Source organism: Saccopteryx leptura, chromosome 2 (assembly GCF_036850995.1).
Source record: "Saccopteryx leptura isolate mSacLep1 chromosome 2, mSacLep1_pri_phased_curated, whole genome shotgun sequence".
Taxonomy (NCBI): domain Eukaryota; kingdom Metazoa; phylum Chordata; class Mammalia; order Chiroptera; family Emballonuridae; genus Saccopteryx; species Saccopteryx leptura.
The window spans coordinates 286,713,484-286,736,766 of NC_089504.1; the positions used below are offsets into that span (position 1 = coordinate 286,713,484).

General features: G+C 40.2%; 2 protein-coding genes and 1 non-coding gene across 6 annotated transcripts in view; 2 read left to right on the forward strand and 1 right to left on the reverse strand.

The window, feature by feature from the left end:
* The window catches only part of LOC136391000 (large ribosomal subunit protein eL28-like), a 64,507-nt gene extending 42,714 nt beyond the window's left edge, over positions 1-21,793 (reverse strand). For both annotated transcript variants that reach the window (XR_010748799.1, XM_066362260.1), the window contains exon 1: positions 21,434-21,793. The gene's annotated coding sequence lies outside the window, so the exon portion shown is untranslated. The remainder of the gene's footprint in view (positions 1-21,433) is intronic.
* The window catches only part of ASH1L (ASH1 like histone lysine methyltransferase), a 324,062-nt gene that overhangs the window by 84,515 nt on the left and 216,264 nt on the right, over positions 1-23,283 (forward strand). For all 3 annotated transcript variants that reach the window (XM_066362231.1, XM_066362230.1, XM_066362232.1), the window contains exon 3: positions 11,588-16,151. In XM_066362231.1, the coding sequence (XP_066218328.1) occupies positions 11,588-16,151 (4,564 nt within the window). The remainder of the gene's footprint in view (positions 1-11,587; positions 16,152-23,283) is intronic.
* Positions 19,187-19,262, forward strand: TRNAT-AGU (transfer RNA threonine (anticodon AGU)). The gene has a single exon. It is a non-coding gene; the product is annotated as a tRNA-Thr (tRNA).

A 23,283-nucleotide genomic window follows, 5' to 3' on the forward strand; every position in this document is an offset into this window, starting at 1 on the left:
AAGATTAAAACTACCATAATTATTTTCATCACATTCATCCTCAATTTTTGCTTTCATTTTATATCAGAAACTTCTCTAATCAGCACTGCATTTAGCTGATTGAGCAGTTCACTTTCTATTAAAGTGTAAAATGTGAGGGATATCTGCTTTAGTCTGTATCATGGTTTGTTTTAACCGTGTACATGCTGAGGTGTGGGGAATATGAATGTTTCTCATTTTGTTAATCTTGCTATGGAAAAAGTCATTATTGAACCAAAATGATAGAAGGCAAAGCTTCTTCAGTCTCAGAAAATTAAGCCTAAATATCATATTGACCTGCTAATTTGCATGCTGCTTTTTATGGTTTACTGTTCCTGTTATTTATTTATTTGTATTTTTCTGAAGCTGGAAACGGGGAGAAACAGACAGACTCCCGCATGCACCCGACCGGGATCCACCCGGCATGCCCACCAGGGAGTGACGCTCTGCCCACCAGGGAGCGATGCTCTGCCCCTCCGGGGCGTCGCTCTTTTGCAACCAGAGCCACTCTAGCGCCTGGGGCAGAGGCCAAGGAGCCATCCCCAGCGCCCGGGCCATCTTTGCTCCAATGGAGCCTCGGCTGCAGGAGGGGAAGAGACAGACAGAGAGGAAGGAGAGGGGGAGGGGTGGAGAAGCAGATGGGCGCTTCTCCTTTGTGCCCTGGCTGGGAATCGAACCTGGGACTTCTGCACGCCAGGCCGACGCTCTACCACTGAGCCAACCGGCCAGGGCCATTTATTTCATTTTAATGACCCTAAATCACTCCAGAGATGCTCACATACAGACTCCTTCATAAGTGCATATGCTAATGAATCTGAGATATAGTTGCTTAGAAATGAATGAAGACTTTTTGGGAGACATCAGAATTAAAGACCCTGTGTGATGAGATGAAAAAACCAAAAACCTCTTGAGTTTTTTTGAAACTTCCTTAATAGGGAGTCAGGGTTAAATACAGTGATGAAAGAGAAGTTGTTTCCTGTCTGACCTCATTTTATGAGTCAAAATCATTGGGTGCATAGTTCTAAATTTTGCCTCTTTTTCTATTAGATAGGGATTTGGGGGTGGGAGAAATACTGAGAAAGATTATAAATTAAGTTAGGTACTGTGGTGGTGATTTTTTCACTTCAAAAATAAAATAGGTATTAAAGAAGAGTATAAAGATTTCTGCTGTTGATAACTGGGAGAGATTGCCATCTTGTTTGTTCCTTAAATTGTATTAAATAGCAAGAAGAGCTCTCTACTGGTGGGAGTTCATATTACACAATTTCCATATTAATATTGCTATACTTTTATCACAATATTCCCTGAAGGAATTAGACTTTTCTCTAATATATTTTGGTTGACTTGATGATAAAGGGATCAATATAGTATAATAAGAATGAGCATAAAGTTTGGGCTTTATTCTGGAATACATACTTCAAGTGTAGCACCAAATAATGATTTCGTACTTTATATGTTTTTTCACTTTAAATAAATTTTTATTTAGAGTAGGCATACAACATTAATTTCAGGTGTACAACGAAGTGATTAGACATTATGTAACTTAAGTGATCATGGCAATAAATTTCATACACATCTGACACCATATATAGTTTTTATATTATTGACTACATTACCTTTGCTGAACTTTACATCCCCTTGATTATTCTATAACTACCAATTTATATTTCTTAATTCCTTCATCGTTTTCACACATCCTTCAACCGTCAAAATGTTGTCTGTATCTATGAGTCTGTTTCTGTACTGCTTTTTTGATTAAAAAAATTTTTTTTAATTAAGTGGAGGCGGGGAGGCAGAGAAAGACTCCCTCTAGTGCCCAGCAAGCCCCCTATGAGGCGATGATTTGCCCATCTGGGGCATTGCTCTGTTGCTCAGCAACCAAGCTTTTCTTAGTTCTTGAGGCAGAGGCCATGGAGCCATCCTCAGCACCCCAGGGCCAACTTGCTCCAGTTGAGCCATGGTTGCATTATAGGGATGGAGCGGGAGAGAGAGAGAGAGAGAGAGAGAGAAGCGAGAGAGGGAGCAATGGAGAAGGAGATGGTTGCTTCTCCTATGTGCCCTGATGGGAAATCGAACCAGGGACATCCATATACTGGACCTACACTCTACCATTGAGCCAACCGGCCAGGACCTGTACTGCTTTTCTGTTTATTTTGTTTTTTAGATTCAATTGTTGGAAGATACTATCATTTTTTTTCATATTTTTAATTTATTGATTGATTTTTAGAGAGAAAGGAAGGGAGAGAGACACAGAAACATTGACTCATTGTTTTACCTATTCATGCCACCATTAGTTGATTTTATTTATTTTTTTATAGGGACAGACAGACAGGAATGGAGAGAGATGAGAAGCATTAATCATCAGTTTTTCGTTGCGACACCTTAGTTGTTCATTGATTGCTTCTCATATGTGCCTTAACCGTGGGCCTTCAGCAGACCAAGGAACCCCTTGCTCAAGCCAGTGACCTTGGGTCCAAGCTGGTGAGCTTTTTGCTCAAGCCAGATGAGCCCGTGCTCAAGCTGGTGACCTCGGGGTCTTGAACCTGGGTCCTCCACATCCCAGTCTGATGCTCCATCCACTGCGCTACCGCCTGGTCAGGCTAGTCGATTCTTGTATGTACCCTGACTGGTGATTAAACTTGAAACCTTGGCATGTCAGGATGACTAACCAACTTAGCTACCTGGCCAGGGTCTATATGTTCTATCTTTTTTTTTCCCTTCGTCTAAAGCAGGGGTCTCAAACTCAACTCAGCATGTGGACCGCAGAGCAAGATCACAGCCGTTCGGCGGGCCGCACTAGGTCTACAAAAGGCAACTGTTACGCAACACTTTTCTCACTGCAGTTGAAAACAAAAAAAAATCAGTACAACAAGCACAATCGTACATGCAGTTTACTCAGTGTCACAAAACGACCAGAAACTGTAGTTCGCATCACAACTGCTGTTAACTAAGCTAATATCTAGCTAGGATGCTAGAGAAATGAAAAATACAAGTAGGCCCCTAGGCTTACTTAATTTTATCCAAAATATTTTGAACTTCGTGGATTAGTCTGCGGGCCGCCCAAAATTGTTCGGCGGGCCGCGAGTTTGAGACCCCTGGTCTAAAGGAAGACCCTTTAACATTTCCTGTAATACTAGTTTAGTGGTGATGAACTCCTTTAGCTTTTCTTTTGGTCTGGGAATCTCTTTACCTGTCCTTTGATTATAATGATAGCTTTGCTTGGTATAGTAATTTTTTTTTTTTTTTTCTTTTTGCATCTCTCTGAAGCTGGAAATGGGGAGAGACAGCCAGACAGACTCCCGCATGCGCTCGACCAGGATCCACCCGGCACGCCCACCAGGGGCGATGCTCTGCCCACCAGGGGGCGATGCTCTGCCCCTCCGGGGCGTCGCTTCGCTGAGACCAGAGCCACTCCAGCGCCCGGGGCAGAGGCCAAGGAGCCACCCCCAGCGCCCTGGCCATCCTCGCTCCAATGGAGCCTCAGCTGCGGGAGGGGAAGAGAGAGACAGAGAGGAAGGAGGGGAGGGGTGGAGAAGCAAATGGGCGCCTCTCCCACGTGCCCCGGCCGGGAATCGAACCCGGGTCCCCCGAATGCTACGCCGACACTCCACCGCCGAGCCAACCAGCCAGGGCCTGGTATAGTAATCTTGGTTGTAGGTCCTTGCTTTCCATTACTTTGAATATTTGTCAATCCCTTTTAGCCTGCAAATATCCTTTTGAGAAATCAGCTAACAGTCATATGGGAGTTCCCTGGTAGGTAACTAAGTGCTTTTCTCTTTCTACTTTTAGTATTCTCTTTTTGTCTTTAACCTTTGGCATTTTAAATTATGATGTGTCTGTGTGAACTACTTTGGGTTCATCTTGATTGGGAATCTCTGAGCTTCTTGGACTTGTTTGTCTGTTTCTTCACCATGCTAGTGAAGTTTTCTGTCATTTTTTCAAATAGGTTTTTAATGCTTTGTTCTCTTTCTTCTTCTGGCATCCCCTTGATGCATATACTTGAAGTTGTCACAGAAGCTTCTTATACTGTCCTCTTTTTTTATTCTTTTTTCTTTTTCCTGTTCTGATGGGTGTTTTTGGCTATCTTATCTTTCAATGGCTGATTTGATCCTCTCCCTCATAGTCCACTGTTGATTTCCGTTATAATATTCTTCACTTAAGTAAATATGTTCTTTATTTCTTACTGGCTCTCTTTTTATGTTTTCTCTCTATATTCATTTTTGTGTTTCCTGTCTCTTTGTTGAAGTTCTCATTAAGTTCATCTACTCTTCCCCTAGTTTATTGAACATTTTTCTTTTCTTTTTTTCCCCAAGAAACAGAACAGACAGGATGGGAGAGAGATGAGAATCATCAACTAGTAGTTGCATCACTTTAGTTGTTTAATGATTGCTTTCTCATATGTGCCTTGACCGAGAGAGCTCCAGCCGAGCCAGTGACCCCTTACTCAAGCCAATGACCTTAGTTAGACTCAAGTCAGTGACCTTGGGCTTCAAGCCAGCAACCTTGGGCTTCAAGCCAGTGACCTTTGGGCTCAAGCCAGTGACCCTGCACTCAAAGTGGTGAACCTCTGCTCAAGCCAGATGAGACTGTGCTCAATTTGGCAACCTCAAATTTTCGAACCTGGAACCTAAGCATGCCAGGTTGATGCTCCACCCACTGTGCTACCACGTGGTCAGGCTCATTGAACACTTTTCTGCCAGTATTTTGAACTCTTCGTCTAGTAGATTTCTTGTTTTCATTTTATTTAATTTTTTCTGGAGTTTTGTTTTTTCATCTGAGATATGTTTTTTTGTCTCCTCATTTTAGCAACTTTTATGTATTTCTGTGTATTAGGTAGAGGTGCTGTGTCTTCCAGGCTTGGCAGAATGGCCTTGTAGATATAGTAGGTTTCTTGTAGTATCCAGTGGCACAGCCTCTTCATTCAGCTGAGCTGGGTGCTCCAGGTATGCTCCACCCTGCCTTGTGGGCTTTCTACACACTCTTGTTGTAGTTGAACCTTGATTGATGTTGGCTTGTCAATGATAGGGTTTATACCCACACCAATTGGCTGAATGATGCCCGTAGGAATTTCTTCACTCTGTGTTTTTAGAATTATTATCTTTAATAAAAGTGAATATTTAAATAATACCTTAAATTCGAGGGTTCATCCCTTGGTTTTATTACTGACAGTGTTGAACTGGTTATAATTCATAGTAATTTATTCTATCATGCTGATTACTCACAAATTTTATGATATCAGAATTAACATTGAAGTAAACATTTAGTTGTTTTGCTTTCCTGATACCGAAGCCAAACTTGGTAACAATCTACTTTTAAGTATTTATAATATCTTTTAAAGGAGGATATTTACAATATTTTTCTAATTTAATCTTTTTTCCTATCTCCTTGTTTGTACCTTACCCTTTCATTAGCTTCTGTGAATATATTTTTAGAGGTCTTATTTACTTTTTTTTTCCAAAATTTTTTTTATTATTAATTTTTTTAATAACAGAGACAGAGTCAGAGAGAGGGATAGACAGGGACAGACAGACAGGAACAGAGATATGAGAAGCATTAATCATTAGTTTTTCGTTGCATGTTGCAACACCTTAATTCTTCATTGATTGCTTTCTTTTTTTTTTTTTTTTTACAGAGGCAGAGATAGACAGGGACAGACATACAGGAACGGAGAGAGATGAGAAGCATCAATCATCAGTTTCTCATTGTGCGTTGCGACTTTTTAGTTGTTCATTGATTGCTTTCTCACATATGCCTTGACCGTGGGCCTTCAGCAGACTTTGTAACCCCCTGCTGGAGCCAGCGACCTTGGGTCCAAGCTGGTGAGCTCTTTGCTCAAGCCAGATGAGCCCGCGCTCAAGCTGGTGACCTCGGGGTCTCGAACCTGGGTCCTTCCGCATCCCAGTTCGACGCTCTATCCACCGCACCACCACCTGGTCAGGCTGATTGCATTCTTATATGTGCCTTGACCGCGGGCCTTCAGCAGACTGAGTAACCCCTTACTTGAGCCAGCGACCTTGGGCTCAAGCTGGTGAGCTTTTGCTCAAACCAGGTGAGCCCTTGCTCAAACTCGCGACCTTGGGGTCTTGAACCTGGGTCTTCCACATCCCAGTCCGATGCTCTATCTACTGCTCCATCACCCGGTCAGGTTTTATTATTAATTTTAACGGAGTGACATTGTTATTTACTTTCTTTATTCTCCTCTACTTCTTGGTTGTTAGTCATGATAATGGCAAAATATGAAATTTATAATTTATTTATTTTTGTGTATGTGTGGTGACAGAAACAGAGAAAGTCAGAGAGAGGGACAGACAGACAGGAAGGGAGAGAGATGAGAAACATCAGTTCTTTGTTGTGGCTCCTTAGTTGTTCATTGATTGCTTTCTCGTATGTGCCTTGACCATGGGGCTACAGCATACCAAGTGACCCCTTGCTCGAACCAGTGACCTTGGTATCAAGCTGGTGAGCTTTGCTCAAACCAGATGGACCCGTGCTCAAGCTGGCGATCTCGAGGTCTTGAACCTGGGTCCTCCACATCACAATCTGACACTCTATCCACTGTGCCACCGCCTAGTCAGGCGAAATTTATAATTTGAACATACATTTTTTCTTTAGTAGTGAGTTTGAACATTTTTTTATTTTTCTTCTTTTTAATTCTCTGCTTTGAATTGTCTGTTCATAACTTTGCTAATGTTTATTTTGAAATACTCTCTTAAAATGAATAAATAAAATCTAAAAACAAATAAATAGTGACATCCCCCCCTTCCCACAACATCTGGCAACTACCATTCTACTTTCTATTGATGAATTTGACTGCTCTAGGTACCTCATATAAGTGGAATCACAGTATTTGTCTTTTTGGGATGGGGATATTTCATTTAGTCTAGTGTCTTCAAGGTACATCAATATTGTAACGTGTCAACATTTCCATTTTAAGGCTGAATAGTAATCAATTTTATGTATATACCACTTTTTGTTTATCATTCATCTTTTAATGGAAATTGATGGAGTCGTTTTTACCTTTTGGCTATTTGTGTATAATTCTGCTGTGAACATCAGTGTATAAGTATCTGTACAAATTCCTCCTTTTACTTCTTTGGAATATTTGCAAATTTAACAATCAATGTAACATTTTTTCGTACTTGATAAGTTGCCTGTAGAGTTATATGGAAGAATAAACAATGCTTGACCAGTGGTGGTGCAATGAATAAATTGTAAACCTGGGATGCTGAGGTCCTGGGTTAGAAACCATGAGATCACCGGCTTGAGCATGGGGTCATCACGTGATTCCATAGTCAATGGCTTAAGCCCAAAGGTCTCTGGCTTGAAACCCAAGGTTCCTGGCTTAAACAAAGGATCATTGGTTCAGCTTGAGCCCCCTGGTCAAGGCAAATATCAGAAGCAATCAGTGAACAGCTAAAGTGACGCAACTACAAGTTGATGCTTCTCATTTCTATCTCTTTCCTTCCCTCCCACCCCCCTGCCACTGCAAAAAAAAAAAAAATAGAAAAGCCAAGACATTTCTGAAAAGAACTGTAATGTAAGAATCCAACTTATTAGTTAAAATGATTAGAACAGTGTGGTAACAGTGAATGGATAGACAGAAAACCAGTGACCCAGAATGCAGTACAGTTATTTAGCAATAGACCCAAGTATGTATGAGAATTTATTGCATAAGAAGTATAACATTTCACATTAGAGGATGCATGAGGAGATGATTCAATAAATATTAGAACTGAAAAAAAAATATTATTAGAACTGGGTAGCTGTCCAGGAGATAGCATATGTATATATTAAACTTCAGGAGTATGTTGCTTTTCATCTCTATTTCACTGCTTGTATTTTCTTTCTTTTGTTTTCTCTGTAGCTAGAGACAAAGGAAGGGAGATAAGAAGCATTCATCTTTGCATCATTTTATTGTTCATTGATTGCTTCTCATATGTGCCTTGAGTGGGGTGGGGTTCCTATGCTCTAGCAGGTGACCTTGGAATTTTGAACCTGGGTCCTCAGTGTCCCTGGTCTAACGCTCTGTCCACTGCACCACCAATGGTTTGGCTTCACTGCTCTGTTTTCTTTGAGAATAAAAAGATGTATTGTTTTCCACATTTAAAAACTACTTTAATTGCCCTGTCCAGATAGCTCCATTGCTTGGAGCATTGGCCCAAAGCACATAGATTGCAGGTTTGGTCCCCAGTCAGGGCACATAATGGATCAATATTCCTGTTTCTTTCTCTTGCTCTCTCCCTTCCTTTCTGGCTAAAATCAGTAAATAAAATTTTTTTAAAAATAATGTACTCTGATTGCGTTGGCCTGGTGTGTGGAAGTCCCGGGTTTGATTCCCGGTCAAGGCACACAGGAGAAGTGACCACCTGCTTCTCCACCCTTCCCACTCTCCTTCCTCTCTGTCTCTCTCTTCCCCTCCCGGAGCCAGGGCTCCATTGGAGCAAAGTTGGCGCAGGTGCTGAGGACAGCTCCATGGCCACCGCCTCAGGTGCTAGAATTGTTCTGGATACAAAGGATCAAAGCTGCAGATAGGCAGAGCATTGCCCCCTGGTGGGCGTGCCTGGTGGATCCCGGTCAGGCCCATGTGGGAGTCTGGCTGCCTCCCCACAAAAATAAAATAAAATAAAATAAAATAATAATAATAATCTACTCTGATTCCTTTTTATCCAGTGCTGATCCCCATTTCTTTCCCTGCTGTTCTTTACATCATTTTAGATTTGTGTCTGCCCATTCTCATTTAAACTCATTCTAATCAGGTTTTTCTCTTGAACTTTATAGAACTGCTATTGGTTGGTTACCAAAGACCCCCACAATGCTAAACTCAACAAATGTATGTTGTCATTTTTATTTGATGAAGAAAGTAGCTAGAGCAGGGGTCGGGAACCTTTTTGGCTGAGAGAGCCATGAACGCCACATATTTTAAAATGTAATTCTGTGAGAGCCATACAACGACCCATGTATGTTATGCATTATCCAATAAAAATTTGGTGGTGTTCCGGAAGAAAGCTGTGATTGGCTCCAGCCACCTGCAACCATGAACGTGAGCGGTAGGAAATGAATGGGTTGTAATACATGAGAATGTTTTATATTTTTAACGTTACTTTTTTTATTAAAGATTTGTCTGTGAGCCAGATGCAGCCATCAAAAGAGCCACATCTGGCTCGGGAACCATAGGTTCTTGACCCCTGAGCTAGAGGGATGGAATACTTAAAGATGTAATGGAGTTACATCTAATAGAATAGAGTTACATGTAATAGAAGTTTCTCTTCTGCTCAGAAACTTTTAGTGCTTTCCCCATTTCATTCAGAGTAAAAGCACAAGCCATTATAATGGCCTAAAGGCCCTCCATGATTTAACTAGCTCTCTCTGATTACATATTATATTACTCTTCCTAGTCAATTGCTTAAGTTTGGCTGCACTACCATTCTGGATGTTCCTGTTAACTTCCTCACTTGTCTTTGCTCAGATGTTACCTCAGATGATCAGTGAAACCTAACCCAGTCACCTGACTTAGTTCTGCATCCTCATTTGCCTTCTGTTTTTCCCATAGCAGTTACCACCTTCTAACAAAAAATATTTTTTAAAATTGCTGTTTTTTGTTCATTTTGTTTCTCTCCCACAAAAATATAAGCTTCATGAGAGCAGGGAGTTTTGTCTTTATTGTGTTTTGCTCTATCTTCAACAGTGAGTAGACTTGTCCAATATTCGTTAAATAAAGAATTAGGTCACACACTTTTCTGCATAAAATGTTCCAATAGCTTCCTCTCTCTTAGACTAAAACAGTCTGTCCTCCTACCTCCTGTTGGACTACTCTTCTCTTGATTATTCCAGAAAACCATGGATTCCTTGACTCTACCAGACAGGCTCCTTTGCTCTTGTTCTTTTCTCTTTTTGGTATTGTTCTTTTCTCATGTAGCTATGTAGTCATAGCTCCCTCTCCCATCTCCTTTGGGTTTCTCTGTAAATGTAATCTTCTCAGGATTTCCTTGGCAACGTATTTTAATACTGTAAATCCTTTCCAACCCTAGTCTTTTTCTCTTTTCCTTTCATGCTGATTTTCTTCATAGTATATTTCACTTATTGCCTCTACCCCTCTCATGCATTAGAATGAAACTTCCATGTTGAAAGGGATTTTTTCCCACTGCTGTTATTCTTAGCACTTAAAACAATAGGTGCTTAATACCTATATGCTGAAGAAATGAATTCATGATGCAGCAAGAATTTAAAATTATAAAGTAAATAAAATCACTAGTGTTCTTGAATACCATCAGTTTATAGAGTTAGAAAATATAACAACAAAAAATTTATTTATATAAGTAACAGCAGTGCCTGACCAGGAGTGGCACAGTGGATAGAGCATCGGACAAGTACCTGGAGGAGCCAGGTTTGAAACCCTGAGGTTGCCGGCTTGGGCATGGGATCATAGAAGACATGACCCATGGTTGCTGGCTTGAGCAAGGGGTCACTTGCTCTGCTGTAGCCCTCCCCCACTGTCAAGGCATATATGAGAAAGCAATCATTGAACAACTAAGGTGCCACAAGAAAAAATTGATGCTTCTTATCTCTCTCCGTTCATGTCTGTCTGACCCTATCTGTCCCTCTCTCTGACTCTCTATCTTTGTCAAAAAAAAAAAAAAGCAATAGCAGTATTTATGAGATATTTAGAGATAAACTTGACAGTGCATATTTAGGATCTAGATGAATAAAATTAAATATCCTGTAGCACCAAAAAGCTTGACTAGGTAAATAAATTTATTTTGTTATTGTGGAGCTAAAGTTGATGTTGAGATATCTTTTTTCCTTTATTAATATACAAAGTTAGAACCATTTTGAGTTTATTTTTTTTATAACTTTCAAGTGGATCTTTGGAACTATACAAATGAAAAAATAACCATGGAGCCATATGAAAAGTTCTAAAATTGCTGGTGATGGTTTCACAATTCTGTGAATATACTAAAAATTACTGAATTTGTGCTTTAAACAGGTGAATTTTATGATATTTGAATTATTTCTCAAAAATATTGCTATAAACAAAATAACAAGGAATTTCTACAGGAATACAAAAAGGAAAAATGAATCTTTTCAAAGTATTGAAACATACGGTTTTAGTATCATCTGTTCATTTTTTCCCATGTATCTGTCCAACATGACTTGTTGAAGAGACTGTCATTTTTCCATTGTATATCCTTGCCTCCTTTATAGATTAATTGGCTGTATAAGTGCGGGTTTATTCCTGGCCTCTGTATTTTGTTTCATTGATCTATGTGTTTATTTTTTGTGCAAGTACCATACTTTTTGATTATTGTAGCTTTATAATATAATTTGAAATCAGGGAGCATCATAGCTTCAACTTTGTTCTTTTTTTCAAGAGTGCTTTGGCTACTCATGGTCTTTTGTGATTCTATAAACATTTTAGGATTGTTCTAGTTCAGTTAGGTGTTTTTCTTAAAACACTATTGCTTATCTTATATCAGACATGTGATCAGTATGTTCAGTTCGTTTAGTAATACTAAATTGAATTGGTATAAGGTTTACCCTCTCTGAAACCTTTTTCTTGTTCAAATTTTAGGACCCTTCAAAGTTGTACAAGAAAGCAGGTGATGTTGCAGCCATTCAGTGCCAATCTGAAGAAAGCATCCATCTTCATTCACAGGGAGAAAACAATCCTTTGTCCAAGAAGCTTTCTCCAGTACACTCAGAAATGACAGATTACATTAATGCAACATCATCTACTCTTATTGGTAGCCGGGATCCTGATTTAAAGGACAGAACATTACTTAATGGAGGAACGAGTGTAACAGAAAAGTTGGCCCAGCTTATTGCAACTTGTCCTCCCTCCAAGTCTTCCAAGACAAAACTGAAGAAGTTAGGGACTGGCACTACTACTGCAGGATTGATTAGCAAGGATTTGATCAGGAAAGCAGGCGTTGGCTCTGTAGCTGGAATAATACGTAAGGACCTAATTAAAAAGCCAGCTATCAGCACAGCAGTTGGATTGGTAACTAAAGACCCTGGGAAGAAGCCAATGTTTAATGCAACAGTAGGATTGGTCAATAAGGACTCTGTGAAAAAACTAGGAACTGGCACTACAGCAGTTTTCATTAATAAAGACTTAGGCAAAAAGCCAGGGACTATCACTACAGTAGGACTGCTGAGCAAGGATTCAGGAAAGAAGCTAGGAATTGGTATTGTTCCAGGTTTAGTGAATAAGGAGTCCGGAAAGAAGTTAGGGTTTGGCACTGTGGTTGGACTAGTTAATAAAGACTTGGGGAAGAAATTGGGTTCTACTGTTGGCCTAATGGCCAAGGACTGTACAAAGAAGATTGTAGCAAATTCAACAATGGGATTAGTTAACAAGGACATTGGAAAGAAACTAGTGAGTTGTTCTGTGGCAGGACTGGTCAATAAAGATGCCCTAAACCTTAAAGCTGAAGCACTGCTCTCCACTCAGGAATCACTTAAGGCTTCTTGTAGTACAAACATCAATAGTCATGAAAGTCAGGAACTTTCTGAATCCCTGAAAGACAGTGCCACCAGCAAAACTTTTGAGAAGAGTGTTATACGGCAGAGTAAAGAAAGTATATTGGAAAAGTTCTCAATTCGAAAAGAAATAATTAATTTGGAGAAACAAATGTTTCATGACGGAACATGCATTCAGCAAGACAGTTTCTCTTCCAGTGAAAGGGGGTCATATGAAACCTCAAAGCATGAAAAGCAGCCTCCCGTATATTGCACTTCTCCAGACTTTCATATGGGAGGTGCTTCTGATGCATCTACAGCTAAATCCCCTTTTAGTGCAGTAGGAGAAAGCACTCTCCCTTCCCCATCACCTACTGTATCTGTTAATCCCTTAACCAGAAGTCCCCCTGAAACTTCTCCACATTTGGCTCCTAATTCATTACTTTTAAGTCCTACCACCGAGTTAATGGAAGAAATTTCTGAATCTGGTGGGAAGAACCAATTTACTTCTGAAAGTACCCATGTGAACATTGGTCATAGGTCTGTGGGTCATAGCATGAATATTGAATGTAAAGGGATTGATAAAGAGCTAAGTGATTCAAAAACTACACATATAGATATTGCAAGAATAAGCTCTTCTCTGGGAAAAAAGCCAAGTTTGACTTCTGAATCCAGTATTCATACAATTACCCCTTCAGTTGTTAACTTCACTAGTTTATTTAGTAACAAGCCCTTTCTAAAACTTGGTGCAGTAACTGCTTCTGACAAACACTGCCAAGTTGCTGAAAGCCTAAGCGCTAGTTTGCAGTCTAAACCATTAAAAAAACGGAAAGGAAGAAAACCTCGGTGGACTAAAGTGGTGGCAAAAAGCACATGCCGGTCTCCAAAAGGGCTAGAATTAGAAAGATCAGAGCTTTTTAAAAATGTTTCTTGTAGCTCACTATCAAATAGTAATTCTGAGCCTGCCAAGTTTATGAAAAACATTGGAACATCTTCATTTGTAGATCATGACTTCCTTAAACGCCGATTGCCAAAATTGAGCAAATCTACAACTCCATCTCTTGCTCTCTTAACTGACAGTGATAAACCATCTCATAAGTCTTTTGCTACTCACAAATTATCCTCCAGCATGTGTGTTTCTAGTGACCTTTTGTCTGATATTTATAAGCCCAAAAGAGGAAGACCTAAATCTAAGGAGATGCCTCAACTGGAAGGTCCACCTAAGAGGACTTTAAAAATCCCTGCCTCTAAAGTTTTTTCTTTGCAGTCTAAAGAAGAACAAGAACCCCCAATTTTACAACCAGAAATTGAAATTCCTTCCTTCAAACAAAGTCTGTCTGTGTCTCCTTTTCCGAAAAAGAGAGGCAGACCTAAGAGGCAAATGAGATCACCAGTCAAGATGAAGCCACCTGTTCTATCAGTGGCTCCATTTGTTGCCACGGAAAGTCCAAGCAAGCTAGAGTCTGAAAGTGACAACCACAGAAGTAGCAGTGATTTCTTTGAGAGTGAGGATCAACTTCAGGATCCAGATGACCTAGATGACAGTCATAGGCCAACTGTCTGTAGTATGAGTGACCTTGAGATGGAACCAGATAAAAAAATTATCAAGAGAAACAATGGACAATTGATGAAAACAATTATCCGCAAAATAAATAAAATGAAGACTTTAAAGAGAAAGAAACTGTTGAATCAGATTCTTTCAAGCTCTGTAGAATCAAGTAATAAAGGGAAAGTGCAATCCAAACTCCATAATACAGTGTCAAGTCTTGCTGCCACATTTGGCTCTAAATTGGGCCAACAGATAAATGTCAGCAAGAAAGGAACCATTTATATAGGAAAGAGGAGGGGTCGAAAACCAAAAACTGTCTTAAATGGCATTCTTTCTGGTAGCCCTACCAGCCTTGCAGTTCTTGAGCAAACAGCTCAGCAGGCTGCTGGATCAGCATTAGGACAGATCCTTCCCCCTTTACTGCCATCATCTGCTAGTAGTTCTGAGATTCTTCCATCACCTATTTGCTCTCAGTCTTCTGGGACTAGTGGAGGTCAGAGCCCTGTAAGTAGTGATGCAGGCTTCATTGAACCCAGTTCAGTGCCATATTTGCATTTACACTCCAGACCAGGCAGTATGATTCAGACTCTTGCAATGAAGAAGGCCTCAAAGGGGAGGAGGCGATTATCTCCTCCTACTTTGTTGCCAAATTCTCCTTCACATTTGAGTGAACTCACATCTCTGAAAGAAGCGACTCCTTCTCCCATTAGTGAGTCTCATAGTGATGAGACAATTCCCAGTGATAGTGGAATTGGAACAGATAATAACAGCACATCAGACAGGGCAGAGAAATTTTGTGGGCAAAAAAAGAGGAGGCATTCCTTTGAGCATGTTTCACTGATTCCTCCTGAAACCTCTACAGTTCTAAGCAGTCTTAAAGAAAAACATAAACATAAATGTAAACGCAGGAATCATGATTACCTCAGCTATGACAAGATGAAAAGGCAGAAACGAAAACGGAAAAAGAAATATCCCCAACTACGAAATAGACAGGATCCAGACTTTATTGCAGATCTGGAGGAATTAATAAGTCGTCTAAGTGAAATTCGAATTACCCATCGAAGTCATCATTTTATCCCCCGAGACCTCCTGCCAACTATTTTTCGAATCAACTTTAATAGTTTCTATACACATCCTTCTTTCCCCTTAGATCCTTTGCACTACATTCGAAAACCTGACTTAAAAAAGAAGAGAGGGAGGCCCCCTAAGATGAGGGAGGCAATGGCAGAAATGCCTTTTATGCATAGCCTTAGTTTTCCTCTTTCTAGTACTGGATTCTATCCCTCTTACGGCATGCCTTATTCTCCCTCACCTCTTACAGCTGCTCCCATAGGATTAGGATACTATGGAAGGTATCCCCCCACTCTTTATCCACCTCCTCCATCTCCTTCTTTTACCACTCCACTTCCACCTCCTTCTTATATGCATGCTGGTCATTTACTTCTCAATCCCACCAAATACCATAAGAAAAAGCATAAGCTACTTCGACAGGAGGCCTTTCTTACAACCAGCAGGACTCCCCTCCTTTCCATGAGTACCTACCCTAGTGTCCCTCCTGAAATGGCCTATGGTTGGATGGTAGAGCACAAACACAGGCACCGTCACAAACACAGAGAACACCGTTCTTCTGAGCAACCCCAAGTTTCCATGGACACTGGTTCTTCCAGATCTGTTTTGGAGACTTTGAAGCGCTATAGATTTGGAAAGGATACTGTTGGAGAACGATATAAACATAAGGAAAAGCACCGGTGTCATATGTCCTGCCCTCATCTTTCTCCTTCAAAAAGCTTAAACAGAGAAGAACAGTGGATCCACCGAGAGCCTTCAGAATCTAATTCGTTGGCCTTGGGATTGCAGACACCTTTACAGATTGACTGTTCAGAAAGTTCTCCAAGTTTATCCCTTGGAGGATTCACTCCCAATTCTGATCTGGCCAGCAGTGATGAACATACAAACCTTTTCACAAGTGCAATAGGCAGCTGCAGAGTTTCAAACCCTAACTCCAGTGGCCGGAAGAAGTTAACTGACAGTCCTGGACTATTTTCTACACAGGACAATTCTGTAAATCGGCCTCACAGAAAGGAGCCACTGCCTTCCAGCGAAAGGGCAGTACAGACTGTAACAGGTAAGAGGGTCATTTTGTTGCCTGTTACTTGTGTTAGAGAAATAGATTATTTTGCCCACTGGTTGCTTGATAGCTGTACATGAACTTTTAATAGATCTACTGATTTTTGTTTTCATAAACATTTTGAAATGCTGTCTTCAAAGTTCTCATTTTCAGTAGACGTAAGAAGTAAGCTAAGTCATGTCTTTGCATTAAGTTTTTACTTTTTTTTTGTCAGAGACAGAGAGTCAAACAGGAACAGATAGGGACAGACAGACAGGAAGGGAGAGAGATGAGAACCATCAGTTCTTCATTGCGACATCTTAGTTCATTGATTGCTTTCTCATATGTACCTTGGCTGGAGTGTTACAGCAGAGTGAGTGACTTCTTGCTCAAGCCAGCTACCTTGGGCTCAAGCTGGTGAGCCTTGCTCAAACCAGATGATCCCATACTCAAGCTGGCGACCTCAGGGTTTTGAACCTGGGTTCTCCGTGTCCCAGTCTGACACGCTATGCACTGCACCACTACCTGGTCAGGCCTTTGCATTAATTTTGAGTTTTGAGAAGAGATGTCATTATCAAAACAAAAAATAATCTTTTGGAAACCAAGAAAAATTTATTTTTCTTACTCAAGTAGGCTATTACAGTTTCTTTAGTGAGAAATGGCTCATGGATATCTGTTAGTAGCTTTACAGGATTTTTCGTATGCACTACCCAATAGTTTGTTTGTTATTGGAATAGTATATTATTAATTCTGTATATCGCATAATAAAAATCTAAGCATTCAAATGATCAACTTTGTAATAATATTCAGTGAGACTTCAATTTGTAGAGTACCTTTAAATATCTTTATAAAAGCTGCTTCACTTGGATATAAAATCACATGAAAAAATTTTGATAATGCATTTGTAATGTCTAGAAAGTATCTTTTAAGAATTGAAGATAGAAACTAAGAAAGAGGAAGCTTTACCCATTCATATAGAAAAATGATTTTCGACATTTTTCATCTCATGGCACATAAACTAATTACTAAAATTCTGTGGCACACCAAAAAAATTAATTTTATGCAGAATTGACAAAAAATATGTATACCGTATTTCCTCATGTATAAGATGCACAATTTTTTGAAAAATTTGGGGTCAAAAAACTGGGTGCATCTTATACAGTGGTTGCAGATTTTTTAACTTGCATTTTCCGCTTTTTCGCGCTTGTTCTTGCACTCGTAGATTTTTTTACTTTCATTTCCTGCTTTTTCACACTTGTCTTTGCATTCATTGTTTTGCACTTGTTATCAGTATATTACAGTAGGTTACATTTTGACATGTTCTGCCCAGAAATGGCTCAGAAAAGATTTTTGTACAGTGCTGAATTCAAGTTAAAAGTGATTCAGTTTGCAAAAGTGAATGGAAATTGTGCTGCTTAACATAAGTTTGGTCCTCCTCCAACTAAGATATCCATCCAAAACTGTCTATGGAAAGAAGAAACACTACTGAAAATGCCACAGCAAAAGAAGGTCATGAGAGGCAAGTGAGCAGAATGGCCTAATTTAGAGAAGAAATTGAAGCTATGGATTGAAGAGCTAAGGGCAATTGGAATTCCTGTGTCCACAAAGATTGTTCAGCATGAGGCAAGAAGAATTGCTGATCAAAAAGAAGTTACTGTTTTCAAAGGAGGACACAATTGGTACTACATGAAACAAAATGGACTAAGCATGCGTACATGCACCAGACTTGCCCAAAAGATGCCTTGAATTTCATCGTTTTGTCATTCAATGTTGGAAGACACACCAGTTTGAGTTGGGGACAGATTGCGAATATGGACAAAGTCCCCCTTCCATTTGATGTCCCAAAGTAACAGAGCTGTTGATAAGAAGGGGTGAAAACTGTAACTGTGAAGACAAGTGTACATAAAAAGAGCCATTATACAGTTGTTCTAGCTTGTGCCAATGGAACCAAGCTGCCTCCTATGCTGATTTTCAAACGCAAAACAATGCCAGAAGACATTCCTCCAGGAGTGATTGTCCACATTCATGACAAGGGTTGGATGGATCAGGATGGGATGAAGATGTGGTTTGAGCAAGTTTGGAGGAGACCAGGTGGGTTCTTATGCACATCTGCCCTATTGGTGCTTGATCAGTTTAGGACACACATAACAAAAAACACAAAGAAGATTACTGCAGAGCAAAAAAAACTTGCCGTCATGCCTGGAGGCTTGACATCTCAGCTCCAACCACTTGATGTCAGCATTAACAAACCCTTCAAAGCTGCCGTAGAGATGAATAGAACCAATGGATGAAGTCTTAGGACAATTTGACACCAGCATGAAGAGTGAAGAAACCAACTATAGGAAAAGTTTGTACCTGGGTGAAAAGCTCCTGGAATAATATCAAGATTGAGATCATTGTCAAGTCATTTAAAAATTGTGGCATTTCAAATGCCATAGATGGAATTGAGGACGAGGCAATATATGAAGACGGTGATTTGTCATCAGACACAGATGAAGACAAGCTAATGGTTGGGAGTTTTGACAGTGATGAGGAGTTGTATGAATTTTATGATGAATAAAACTTGAGTTCAATAACTTTATGTAATACATTTATTTTTTCAAATTTCGGGCCCCCAAATTAAGGTACATCTGACACATGGGGGAATATGGTAATTTTTATTCATTCTCACCAGATGGCTATTGTTGTATTGGCTGTTGTCATTTTATAATTTGACAATCTAAGAGAAAACAGGTCAGTAACCCTGACTAAATTGTGTGTTTTAAAAATTCTTGTGGCACACAAATTGAAAATGTCTGATACAGTATAAATAATTCTAGGAAGTCCATAGAACCTCTGATGTTTTAATATGCTTGTGTGTATTTTTCAGGAGAAAGTTCATACATTTCATCAGCTTCTCCAAACTGTTAAGCCTCAATGTTTCTTCCTATAAAATGGGATTGGTAGGGTTATGATAAGGAGTAAATGAGATTATAGTATATATCAAAGTGATTTGCACATAGAAAGCACACAGATGTTAATTGGTATTATTCACTCAAAAGATTAGAAACTTGGCCCTGGCCGGTTGGCTCAGCGGTAGAGCGTCGGCCTAGTGTGCGGAGGACCCGGGTTCGATTCCCGGCCAGGGCACACAGGAGAAGCGCCCATTTGCTTCTCCACCCCTCCGCCGCCGCGCTTTCCTCTCTGTCTCTCTCTTCCCCTCCCGCAGCCGAGGCTCCATTGGAGCGAAGATGGCCCGGGCGCTGGGGATGGCTCTGTGGCCTCTGCCTCAGGCGCTAGAGTGGCTCTGGTCGCAACATGGCGACGCCCAGGATGGGCAGAGCATCGCCCCCTGGTGGGCAGAGCATTGCCCCTGGTAGGCGTGCCGGGTGGATCCCGGTCGGGCGCATGCGGGAGTCTGTCTGACTGTCTCTCCCCGTTTCCAGCTTCAGAAAAATGAAAAAAAAAAAAAAAAAAAAAGATTAGAAACTTGTGCATTTCAGGAAATGATGAACCCCTAAAAACAAGTTTTTGTTCCTGATTTTCACTATTCACAAACTTTTGAAAAATAAAAGCTACCTTACTGGAAAAGCTGAACATTTTTTATTTTTTAACAATGTAATTAAGAGGAAAAAATTCTAAAATTTAATTGGGTCATTCAACAGAATTTTTTTTTTTTTACATCTTTAAATTTTGTTTAATGATAGAAAGATAGGCAATCAAGACTGTTTTTCTTTTCTTAGAGAAAGACAAAGACGGACAGATAGGGAGAGAAATGAGAAGAATCAACTCGTAGTTGCTGCACTTTTAGTTGTTCATTGATTACATTCTCATATGTTTCTTGACGTGATAGCTTCAGCTGAACCAGTGACCCCTTGCTCAAGCCAGTGACCTTGGGCTCAAGCCGGATGAACCGTGCTCAAGCCTGCAACCTCAGGGTTTTGAACCTGGGTCCTCAACATCCCAGTTTAACGCTCTATCCACTGTGCCACTGCCTGGTCAGGCAATCGAGACCTTTTTGTAAAGTATTTAATTATACTCTTGGAGTAAATAGGGTATTGTTCAGTCATTACCCATTTTTTTAGATTGTATTTATTTTTAAACTTTATTTTTAATTATAGTTGATATGCAATATTATATTAGTTTCAGGTATATAGCATAGTGATTCAAAATCTATATACCTTACAAAGTGATCACCACAATAACTCAAGTAACCATCTTAATCAAATTTTTGACAAATATTTAATCAACAGTTTTTGAATATTATCTGCCTAGCATTCTACTTTGTGGGTCTTTGTGATATAATAGATTAATTCTTCTCATGAACCTTATACTGTAGGAGATGGGTGATAAATGAAAAAAAAAAAACATAGTAAGTCATTAAAGTCATTATAAGGAAAAATAAGCACAGTGTTCTGTGAAAGCATGAAATGGTGGCCTAACTAGCAAGGTTTCCCTGAAAAAGGAACCCTAAACTATTTCCTGAAGGAGGAGTAGCAGTTAGGGAAACAGAAGTCTACTCATTCATTTATTTATGGAATTACAAAATATCTAGCATTCTTCTATTCACTTGCATGTAGTAGAGAGTAAAGACATGATATCTGACCTCATTAATTTTTCAACTTAGTAAAGAAAAATAAACAATACAGTGCTAGGCACATAAATAATGGCACCTTTTTTTTTTTTTTTTTTTTTTAGAGAGGAGAGGAAGAGACAGAGAGAAAGAGAGAGAGGAGATACAGAGAGAGAGAAGTGGGGGAAGAGCTGGAAGCATCAACTCCCATATGTGCCTTGACCAGGCAAGCCCAGGGTTTCGAACAGGCGACCTCAGCATTTCCAGGTTGACGCTTTATCCACTGCGCCACCACAGATCAGGCTCAATAATGGCACATATGAGAAAAATCCTGTCAAGTTAATAATAGCATTGTTGGGTGATTAATTAGGGGGAATGGGTGTGTATTTCAATTAGAATTATTAGCTATGACTTGAGGATGAACACGTTGTAACTTTTAAGATGAGAAGCCACTAGCTTCTCAAGTTGAGAAGGGGGCGTTCCCTCCTTCAGTCACAGTTCTGAGAGGAGAAAATCTCCTTAGAAAGAGAGTCTCAGACAGGAGGTCGTCACCTCAAGGATGAGATCCCGGAACGTAGGAGAGGGGCCTGGCTAGGCGCGCCTAGACTTTCGTAGAAGTCCATAAAGGAGTAGAGGCAGACCACTCGTAGATATGGGGTCTGAAGTCAAAACCATCCGACCCGGAAGGGGTGTTTTTAGAGAGAAATTTGGAGGCCAACCGTGGAAGGGGGAGGGAGAAACTCCTTACCTTTCTCTGGTCCGGCAGGGGTTCGGTACAGGGACAGATCACTGGCCAATCAACCTACAATTACATGTCCAAACAGAATCAGGGAGTAAGCCCGGGATGAGCTGCCGCTGCCCATTGCTTCCCTGGTTGTAAGTTTGGACGGCAAGAAGGGATTGTCCAGGCAGTTAGTACCCTGTCCCGGGTTTCAGCACCAAATGTTGGCATCTATGAGAGTCCGAAAAGACCAGAGTAACAGGCTTTATTGAAAGGAAGAAAGGAACCCTGCTGGGCACTTCTCCATGGAGAAGGGCACCAGTACAAGCTAGGGGGACGAATTTATAGGGTAAAAGGAGAATCTCTAGCAAGTGGGTGTTGAATCAAAAGTCCTGGTATGTCCGGAATGCCCCTGCTTGGGTGCCTTGTCAGCTTCTTGGAATTCCTGTGCCTCAGGGACGATAGTCCAGTAAGGGTGAGGTCTGACAGATAAAGGGAACATCAAGAGGGCAGTTTGGAATTCACATATCTATCACCACCCAGCCAGCGCCAAGAGCAAAGTCCTTTAATGACTGCCTTCACTTAAGATGCTTGCTGCAGATTTCATTGTCCCCAATTTACCTATGCTTCTGCCTAGCCTGCTACAAATTTGGGCCTTCCCACAGTCCTTCAGGTTTGATAATTTGGTAGAACTACTCACAGAATTTACTAAAATCACTTATGATTACAATTTTTTAAGTAAATGATACAGATCAGGAAATGAAAAGATGCATAGGGCACTGTCTAGGCAGGACAGGGGACACAGAGCTTCCACACCCTCTCCTTGTGGAGTCTGAGAGTGTTGCCCTCCCAGCATTTCATTGTATTCGTAAACCAAGAATCTCCACCAGGCCTTCATTATAACATGGTTGAATAATGATTGGCGTGTACTTGAACTCAATCTCTAGCTTCCCTTAATCCACTGGCTCACATTTTCAACCCTCTAATCATGTGGTTGGTCTCCTAGTGGCCAACCTGAATCCTGAGTCTGTCTGAGGTTCCACCTTAAGTTACTTGTTTTGCGTGACAAAGACACTCCTATACTCGGGGAATTCCGAGGGTTTTTGAAACTTTGAAACTGTATGCCAGGAATCAGAGACAACAGACATACAAGGGTGAGCAAAAGTAGGTACAGTTTTTAGTACATGAAACAGTTTATTCTTGTATTATTATTTATTATTGTATTATTTTCCATATAAACAATTGTAAACTTTTGCCTACCCCTATATTATTTATTGTATCACAAATTTAAATTCTTCTTTTACTTTGTCTGTATCTTGGAATCTTTTCTTCTTCATAATTACTCTTAAGTGGATAGAAGTGTGACTTGATTTTTTTTTCTTTTTTTTTTTTTTTTTAGCAAGAGAAAGGGAGAGAGATGAGAAGCATAACTTCGTACTTGTGGTACTTTAGTTGTTCATTGATTGCTTCTCATATGTGCCTTGTTCAAAGGGCTCAAGCCGAGCCATTGACTTCTTGTTCAACCCAGCAACCTTTGGGCTTAAGCCAGCGACCATGGGATTATTTCGATGATCCCACACTCCAGCCAGCGACCCTGAGATTTCAAACCTGGGACCTCAGTGTCCCAGGTGGATGCTCTATCCACTGTGCCACCACTGGTCAGTTTGATTTTCTAATAGGAATTTTTTTCAGGTACATATGAAAACTGGCTTACCTATCTGCTTAAAACAAGTTGAGGAAAAAAATTTTAGGAAGTAAAAAGTACTCAGTAAATCATGGAACAGCTTCTAATCTGATCACTTTGAAAGCCGGAACTTGTTTGTTTTGGAAAAGCTTTAAATATTTGAATTTTTAATCTTTGTTCTGATAGTAGCTAT